Below are 10,438 nucleotides of genomic sequence, written 5' to 3' on the forward strand. Positions count from 1 at the left end.
TGCGAGACATCGCAAGTGTGAGCCAGCGAGCCATGACGTTACGACAATAGATAGAGATGTTAACAAGTTGTGCGAGGTATCGGCTGAGACTTGTGGAGTACAATTCAAAAAACAACTATAGGTCTAATAATGAATTATTGTGATTTTAAATAGACAGTGTTAGCTATCAAAGAGCGACGTTGTTTTTCATTGGGACCTTTGTCCCTTCAAGGCTAGGCCTGTAACATCCTAGCTAGTCTAGGCTTAGAGTGCTAGCGCGACATGCGGACGTTGGTACGAGTAGGTTAGTCTACAAACGTCGCCTAAAGTAATTGATTTTACCCGGCAGAACGAAAGAAGGAAACTCCACCTTTCAGTCGTCTTAGGCAGTTGTTTTTTGACAAACAATACCTTTCAGAGGTCAGCAATTATTATTACTTTGCCATGCAAACCTTCAAACAATACATATAAATATAAACATATTTAAATCATCATACGATGTGGAAATGAACTCTAAACTGTATTGCAGTAATGCTATAATGATATAAATTTTGAATGAAGAGCTGAACAACAACTATAAAGAATTTTAAAACAAAAAGTATAAAATATAACATAATGGTAAGGGGTTATAAGTGTTTGTACCACGCAAGTCTTGGCAATTTAAAATCAGGTTATACATAAATAATATTTTAAGCACTCCTGTACTCTTCCTCATTGATAAAACATGGTTTGATAGGCATAAAAATACTAGATGTGGATAATAAAAACAGACGGTGACTAAAAATAAGATTGGTCATAAGAGACGCAAATAATTAAAGTAGGATTATGTGATTATGTTTTATTGTCTTGGCAAATTATTATAAACTAACCTCCTCTTTCTATGTTGCAACTCCTTATCCCTTTCTTTCTCTCGCTCTTCGCGTCTCTTTGCTCTTTCTGCTTCTCTAGATTCCTTCTTAGCAGCAACAAGTTTCTAAAATCAACATCAAATTCAAACATAAAGTACATCTTATAATTGATATAACAAAACATGTACATGATTTATATTAGGGAAAAAAATTATGTCAGAAGAAACAAAGTATAAAAAGCCACCAATGTGCAGGCTCCATGTGAACTTACAGGGATTCTGTTGAAAGATCATTGATGCATGTTTTTCATAAGAATTTTAAATTTTAAGGCTAACTCTGTTAGGGCAGAGGTTCCTATGCAGCCATTAGTAAAAGTTACACTATTTGTAATGATGTAGCTCTGTGCTTAGGTGGGCTCAAAGCCAAATAAAAATAACTGCCGGACTTCATCAAATTTTAAGGCCCTGTGAAAAAAATTTCAATCGGTATTTGGTCTTTTAAAATGAGAGGACCTGATAATTTACTTGATCTAGGTTTGTATTTCTTACACATGTAATGCACTTATAGAAGCTAGCCTAGGGCTCAATCACAAGTCTAGGACTAGACCTAGTTAAAATTTACCCTAAAACATAGGCAATGGTGGCACCAGCTCTCCTCCCCCCTCACGATAATGACCCCCTCTCCGTCACCAAACACGATGACGACACCCCCCTTGAAAAAATTAATTCACCTATCCAAAACGTTATTTTGAAGTCGAGTCTAAGTCAAATCCAATGGGACTGGCATAAAAAGTTATACAGATTACGACTTGCACATTTTCACGCCAAACCGAACGTTTTTTATGTCCAAAAATTATTCCTATTCTTCCTTTAAATAGAATACTTTCCAAAAAACAGAACTCCCTATTCCTATTATATTTTTCATTCAGACGATAAAATTCACTGCTAAAACTCGGACAATCAGTTAAACAGGGGATTTTCCAGTAGAGGAGGTTTGTGGTTTTTCTATTGTTTAGCACATTTAACTTTGTAATTTGTTTTATATTATTTAAAATTCTCGTCATTTTTCCTTTACTATATTCCACTTTCTTGGTAGGTTTGCTGAATTTAATCTATGACATTACAAACATTTGCTGCAATCTCAAATGATTTTGAGATTCAGGATTTACGCTTGCTGCTGCAAGTAGCAGCAAAAGATCAATACTGCCGTATGCTACACAGCAGAATCGTACCTAAACTACTTCCTGGATGGCTCAACAAACAAATAGGGTACCCTTTGAAGGAAATATTAGGATCGACAATAGCTAAAAGTGAGCATCTAAGACCAAACAACTTAACAACATTCAAAATTCCAGCATTCTGCAGGAAGAAACAACAACAACAAAGTCAACGGCTTTCCTCATGAATATCAATTACCATTTAGTAAACTATATAGAAAATTTGCACCACTGTATGTATATTTAATACTTAACAATTAATACGTAATTTCTTTTCTCAGGTAACAGACACATTTCATATATATGTGCTAACTTACATATAAGTTTTTTTTTTTAGTTTGTACACTATGCATGATGACAGATAATGCAACACAACAAATGGATTGGTTGATGCACATTGTTAGCGCCTGGAAATACATTGACTACTACAATGAATCTACCTTCCAAAGGCTGGTGAGAAATCCACAAAACGCAATAGATGAAATTCCACCAGTTTTACACTTGAAAATTTGGAAACAGGATTTGTTTTGCAATATATTTTTTTTTAATTTGTTACGCTTAAACTAGTCACAAAGTGCATCCCTTCTAAATCATACTATTTTACAGTAAATATGCTCAATTGGAAAAGGAAAAAAAAATGAAGCCATAGTTGTTGAATTTTTGGTAAATTCCATAGTACAATTATTATTAGGTGAGGTCAGGCATCAAAATAAGCATTCAATAATCCACTGAATACCGATAATAGTTTATTCCGAGCCTTGGATGGAGGAGAAATAAAGTTCTCACGTATTGCTTTAATATTTAACCAAGAATGTTTTCAAGCAATAGGGCACAATTACATGACACAGCATTAGGCGTCATCTCCACCGATTTTCGAACAGCAGAAAGACGTTTGAGAATGACGTCATTCCGATCGCATTTGAGAAATTCACCAACCTCATTATATTCTCATTGAATATTCATTAGCTTAGCCAGAGGAGGACCGAGGTTCGACAGAAATGCGTCCAAACGTGCTTGGTTGCGTTTGGACGTTCAAGTATTTTAAGGCTTTCTGGCTGGGCCTAGGACTTAACTGCCATAGATTCAACATTGTTTGTTCCAACACAAACTTGTTAATGTGCTTTGTTGTAAAAAAAAAAAACTGCCTGTCTTGCGATGCTGCTGATTCGAGTGTCGCACGTGTGTGAAGAAAGTGTGAGGTAGGCCTAGGCTGCCACTAGCTTGTCAAGGCAAGGCCCTTGGTTAGTGTTGCCTAAGCTACTACAACATGAATGTCACTCGTTTAGCCAGCGGACTCATCCGGCCGGGATGTATCAGGAATAAACACCATCCTTATTTTACAAAAATAGGCTTATAATCAGTTACCAAAGCCAAGGCATGATAGTTTTAACAACACGGCGGTGGGTACAACAACAAACTTTTAATGATATGCAGCAATAGGTCAAAAGGTCAACACTAAATGCTTGCCCTACCCAGGCCCTCAAATTGATCATCATACAGTAAATTTAACATGTTTATTACAATATTTTAAAGTCAATACATATGTTTATAAGCATACAGTACTGTATAATTGTATTAAGATGTTTATTATTATTAGACATTCAGTGAATTTAATGAAAACATACAAAAATACAGAATGTTTTATACATCGCTTCCGAAATTGCACTGTACTGTAGTACACTGCCCGACAAGCCATAGAGCAAGTGATGTAGAGGGAAGCTTAAGCAACTTGCCTCCCCGATGGCCACCACTGTAACCTGAGAAAGACGACTCATTAAATTTTGCAGAAGAACATTTGAATTTTCAGTAAATTTATTCAAACAGCTGAAAAGTAATATATTTGTATGGGTCGGCAGGGGTACCGGTATATACAATTTTTTGTTTACATGAAATAATATTAACATTAAACACACATGTAGTGTACAATACTGCCTATTATCAGGACTAATGGTGACATCTCGTAAGAGTAAATTTTTAATACGGCTCGTTTAGCTTTCCCGCGAAAATAATTTAAATTAAAAGAGGGTCTATATTATTTCAGTGACTGTATCAAGTAATTCAAAACCAAGAGAGAATGCCATGAATGTTGACTAGATGCCTAGTTACAGTATGCCTCGTCAACATATTTTTACTCATTCCCATACGTCTAGGCCTATGTGATATGACCTGCGACTGAAAGTAAATACAAACGTAATACCATGATTCAAAAAGTCAATTATTAATTAAAACCAAGGGGTATTAGTTAAAATTAACCAAACATTATCAAAACCTGTTTTTAGCGATCTCCTTGGTCAAACCAACGTCATGGAATTTTCCCATTCCAGACGATGTACACAAAGAAATTCATCAGGCCTATTTTCATGACGATTGGGCTCAACAAGATCATGTAGGCAAATCCTTTTAGCCCATGGCTGTCGTTCGTACTTGCTGATGTTTGATGTACTGTACTGGCATAAATGTATTTCATGATCATTTTAATTAAGATTCTTACACACCTTATGTTAAAGTATTGGAACGCAATAATGAATCAGAATGAAAGTGGGCCCAATAGTCCACACTAGGTCTACAGATGGGCCCGATCGTCTCGTGCTGTGGTTGGCCCGATCGTCTGTGGTCACAACAACGGAAAAGGACTGGCTAGGCCTAGGCGCCGCCGAACGTGAAAGAGATAGGCTTAAGATTGGGCGCAATCTGTGGTTTTTTAACACAAAACAATGATTATCGTGCACCCCGGTAAGTTGTGTTAAACATCAACAATCTTATCATAAAATACAGTCAGGCACACAAACGTGTCTAAACGTTTAATCAGTCAACCATTTAAAGGGGGGGGGGGGGGGGGAGCAATGAGCTAACGGCTTCAAACATGAATAAACGCACCCTGGCTAACAGCATTTGTGAGCGCTTTCGGATAGCTTATCGGAATACAATAGAAAACGCGTCAGAATGTGATTCAGTCGTTCAAAAACCGGTGGAGATGACGCCTTAGCATAGACATCGGTTTAAACATATTTTAATAAACTACCGTACCTTTAAAGCTGCAAGTTTTTCACGAATTTCAATGAAACCCAGGTGCAATTTGCCACCAAAGTGATCAGCTAGACGCCTGTCATTATCTTGAAGACCCAAGTATGCTGAACATACTTCACACACACGTAGTTTCTGTTGCTGGTAGGTTGATGCTGGCATGGATTGACGGTATTCTTCCTGCATTCACACAACCATAGAAAAAAAAAATAATCTTAAATAACTAGGCTAGTTGTATTCTGCTAGCAACATTATGCACCCATACACAAATGCAGCATGTATGAATGAATGCAGTACCGATGTATGGATAAATCCTATTTGAATGGATGAAGCACATGTGAATGGATAGAACATCCATGCAGGGATGCAGTAACCATGCATGGATATGACACCCATGCATGGATATGACACCCATGCATGGATATGACACCCTTGCATGGACGTAGCATGTGAATAGATGCAATCATGCATGGATGATTTATGGCATGAATGAATCACATTGTAAATGGATGTAGCCAGTAAATGGATGGAACATCCATGCATCTTTTTTGCATCCACACAACCTACGCATAAATATGACACCCATGTATGGATGCAGCACACATAAACAGATGGAGCATATGTGAATAGATGGAAATTCCTTCCTATATATTATAAGCAATGGCAATACATTTCATTCTTGTACTTCATGAAAAGCACTATTTTTCTACAAAATAGTTGAAGAATCGCGTAATTTCGCTTTTTAATGTACTGTTTTAATGACTCCCACCAGGGCAATGTAAATAATGTGCAATTTAAATTCGTCTACAATACATTATACTGCCTTCTGTTCCCCCGTTATTTATTTATTCACTTACTCTTTTTTTTTTTAATGGTAATTTTGTTGTTTTTATGACATAATCGTAATTTTAACTTTTTTGCCTGAATTTTTTATATTGAATATTATTGAATAAAATCCATGAATGAATGAATGAAATTTTAAATCCAAGAATATATGAGCTGCTTCACAGTAAATAGATATGCCCCAAACAATATTTGTTAGCCAGGCATAACACAAGGTTTTATTGTTTAAAATGACATTTATATCATCATGTGAGTATACATATTAAGAATCACTTTAGGAACAATTTGCATCTGAAAAAATAAATATAAATTGAGGTATTTTTTAGCCATAAATTACCATTCCAAAAATCTAACATGACAAAAATTTAATATACTAGAATTTTTAACAATTGTATTTCAAGAATTGATCTCATTTTTTTCCTAGTAACTACAATTATAATTCTGGTGAAGACGGTTTGGCTTAGTGGTTTCCATTTTGGTTGTTGAACTTGTGGTCAGGAATTCAAACCACAAGCTGTCCAATCTCACTGGCCATGCTTAGATACCCCAACTTGCATTGTTGACACTGGACAGGCTGTCAAGTGGCTCAGGCTTATGTCAAGCATTTTCATGGCATACAAATAAATGATAAAGTAACCCCTTACCTAGAAGTGGCTTTCGAGCCTTGTTTGAGTTAATTTCAGTACAAAAAAATAATAAAAAATAAAATAAAAAAAACACTGGAAAATAATAAATTAAGGTAGAAAAAAAATGTGAAAAAAAAAATCATAATGGAAATTAATCAAAATTTTTAATGGAAAAAAATGTGTAACGATTATAACATCAATATCAAAGAATTTAGAAAGTTCATACTGGTTCAATACTCTTTAAAAAAAAATTGTCATATTGCATTCTATTTTATCCACAGCTATTACACTGATCTACATTTATATCATAGGCGGATTCAAAGGGAGGGGGTGGACCGGGGCCCTTTAATTTTTTCAAAATTTAAAAAAAAAACGGGAAAAAAAGAAAATTATATATTCAAATTTAAGTCCAAGAATGCCATTTCCGGCCATCTAGAGGTGGCTTAATCAAAATTTTTCTTACTCAGCCCCAACCATGGTGGGCCTGAGGTAGTATCGACCATCCATCTGTGAAAGTCCCTCTTTGGGCCCCTTCTATTACAATTTCCTGGATCCACCACTGATCCACTTAGAATTCCTGATCAACTACACTGTTTCAATCTATGAGGTAGTGAAATTTATCTGCATAGATTATAGCTACCCAATTCAAGCAAGCTTACTGGGATTTCCAAATTTGCATTTAGAAATTGTACATGACTGAGTATTAATGCAAATGAAATACCGTAAATTGATTGATTCCTTCATTGTATTTGAATCTGTTGAACTAAAAAATATTTAAATATTTCTCTTTTTGTTTACTATACTACTAATTTACCCACCTCTGCTTCACTTTTCTTCTTTCTTATTTCTTCAACCTCCTGCATCATCTTCATTGATTCTTCTACATTGCCCTCAGCTCCAAGTTTCTCTGCTTCCATAACTTTTTTGCCAATTGATTCAGCCAGTTCATGTACTTTATCAGCCTACAGAACAAGATAATACAAACAATATTCCAAGTGATTAACTGTATTTTACTACTTGACAAGAATACACAAAATTAGTGTATGCTGTGAACATCAACAATTTCTCTAGCATATGATCATTTAGTTAAAAAATCATTGTTTTAATTATCTGGTCTTTTTAATAGTAAATTATCTAAATTTGGGTTTACTTTTGCTATTGTTTTTATTAATTATAAATATTTTCTGCTAACATAATTTAAACAATGTAAATGTAAATAGTGAAATACACACAAAGAGATCTGATGAAAGACCTTGCAATAACCTGCTCATACTGGGCACTGAAAAAAGCAGCAACAAAAGAAACCATTCTGAAAAAAGCAGCAACAAAAGAAACCATTGAGATTTTTCTGCTCGAGACTGTTCTACAGAAACATCACGGATGAGAGTAACTTACCAATGTATGTTTCACATCTGATTAAATTCACAAGACAACCCCAAGCTATCAATACTGCTTGATGATTTTGCTGCTTGGCATCACATAGGTAAAATTATGTTGCCAAGACACTCACAATCTTTGACAACTAATAACCATCAAAAAAATTTTAAAATATATTTCTTATTTATACTAGGGAGCCTGTCCAATAGCAAGCTACTGTTCTCCATTGTAGCTCTATATGTTTGTAAACTAAGTCTCATTTAACACGAGGCATAGGAAGTGGAGCTGTAGTCTCATTACGAGGTAAGGGGATTGGAGTTGTTGTTAAGTTGTGAGAACAAAAAAATGTTTTTTTAACCACAATAAAAGCTCACAACTGTGTTATTTAGGAGCCCACATGTGCATACAAGAAGAGAGTACTTACTAAAATATGTATTAAACTATTTAATAAATTAACGAAAGAGGAGAGCAATATAATTTAATATTGCTAAAATATGATTACAAATTTTAAAAACATAGGTTTCAAATGCCCATAGTGTCAGAATTTTACCATGTTCTTTATTGGTCAACCAGAAGTCTTAGTTTAATTATTATACTTTGTAATGGTTTCAGTTTTACAGTCCACATTTACTAGGGAAAAAAATGCTAATTTTATTCCCACTAATCAATATTTATAACAGGACAAAATGTTTGCCTATAAATAAAGTAAACGAATAACCAGTGGTGTGGTAATCTGTACTCCTGTTAGTAAGATTATAATCAGTAACAGTATCAGTTAATAAACATGTTGCAAATTATATAGCCACTGCATAATGCAGTAGTTGTACATTCCATAAATTGCAATTCTTATTAATATTTATAAATTATTTTAAATTAACAAACAACATTTGAATTGGTTTTAATTAGTGAAAGTAACGCAAAAATATCTGAGGAAAAATAGTTGTTAGAAGCAATTACATACTGTTGAATAGCATGGGGCCATTACATTTAAGTTTATTGGGAAAGAAATTCACCTCTTGAGTTTACAAAGAGACACTATTTATATAATTTATAATTTATAATTTGGTCATTGGGGTGATATAAGACTTAGAAACATTATTTTATATTAATAAACAATACAGCAATTAAATAATTATAATAATGATGATAATGATCACAAATGAAGACAGCTCTTTCATTGCCTAAACTGAAATATTGTTCAAGAAAATTGAAACCACCTAAACATAATAGGCAATAACAACAGTACTATAATATAATCTCATCAATATTTGGGACTTTTGAAACAAATTAGTTTTAAACCACAGGTGGGCAAAGTGCGGCCCGCCAGCGATTTTTTTGCAGCCTGCGAAAATGAATTAAAAACCCTATGTGTGCGGCCCGCCAAGCAACATTGGCCAGAAAACAACTTGTTTTTTATGGCCCAACACCTATCATATGTAAAAAGTAAAATAAAACTGAGAATAATTTGGTGTAAAAGCAGTTTTTGGAAGCACACTGGAAACAACAAAGTTACTTCAATCAGTTGTTTGACACAGGATCTGACCTGGAACACATGATGCACTTATATCGAGCCCTTTAAGGTGGTTTATAACTTCAACATCTCTCCTCTTGTTATACATGGCGGGAGACCCTCAACATTACTAGTAAAACCTTTCCAAAGGCTTCATCAAATATACAGTTATTGAAATACTGTAAATCAGAATGTTCACTAAGGGGTCATCCATTATTTTCATCATTTTCACGAGCGCACTAAATGTACGCTGGGGGAGGGGGTTGAAGGCACGTGTACGCTTTTAAAAAAGTACAAAAATGACGATTTGGAAAAGTTGGCCTACGTTTTTGTGCCTAGGCATTTCCCTAGAAAGCCAAAGTTTGCTGTTATAAATTCACTGGTAAATGTTCAGTTTATCAACTGTTTATACACAGCGTCAACTTGCATCCCTAATTAACGATGAGTTGATAAGAATTGTGTAATTATAAACAATTTAAAATACAAGGAAATGCACTCTAGCTACGTAAATTTGCATAAACTGTAAACCAGTAGCCGACAAAACCACACAGCCTGACACTGACAGTAGGAAGAAGCAGCATTGGGACCATGTGTTTCACTGTGCTAAGCCTACCTTATTTCTTCTCCCTTCTTCTACGGTCTACTTCTACATTTTCAATTCAATGGGCCTACAACACTCACTCAATTTAACATTTTAACACACAATTTATTATTTGTATTCCATGGATACGCATGATGACATAAATTTTACATGTTATATATTACTAAATACAACACCAGCAAGATTCAAGTCTAAGGTCTAGAGGCAGTGTGAAGTTGGCCCTCATCCAAAAAAACAACAAATCACGCACCACTAATCTAGGTGAAAGGTTAAACATGTGCTTTACTTCTTGCTTGTCAATTCTTAAACTTGCTTTCTAATTCCTCTGATGTCTATGTGGTAATAAATTTAAACAGCATGAAATGTTTATTAATTATTGAGTTTATTTTTTAATGAATTATTATTAACATGGTA

General features: G+C 34.6%; 1 protein-coding gene across 1 annotated transcript in view; it reads right to left on the minus strand.

Annotated features, from left to right (window-relative positions):
- The window catches only part of LOC117119553 (putative RNA-binding protein Luc7-like 2), a gene marked incomplete in the record, with an annotated part of 16,841 nt that overhangs the window by 2,036 nt on the left and 4,367 nt on the right, over positions 1 to 10,438 (minus strand). The window contains 3 exon segments of the mRNA XM_033264377.1: positions 849 to 952; positions 5,071 to 5,247; positions 7,355 to 7,498. Coding sequence (XP_033120268.1) covers positions 849 to 952; positions 5,071 to 5,247; positions 7,355 to 7,498 — 425 coding nt within the window.

The sequence above is a fragment of the Anneissia japonica genome, unplaced genomic scaffold, assembly GCF_011630105.1.
Source record: "Anneissia japonica isolate Jap-2015-1 unplaced genomic scaffold, ASM1163010v1 scaffold7447_len134812_cov206, whole genome shotgun sequence".
Taxonomy (NCBI): Eukaryota; Metazoa; Echinodermata; class Crinoidea; order Comatulida; family Comatulidae; genus Anneissia; species Anneissia japonica.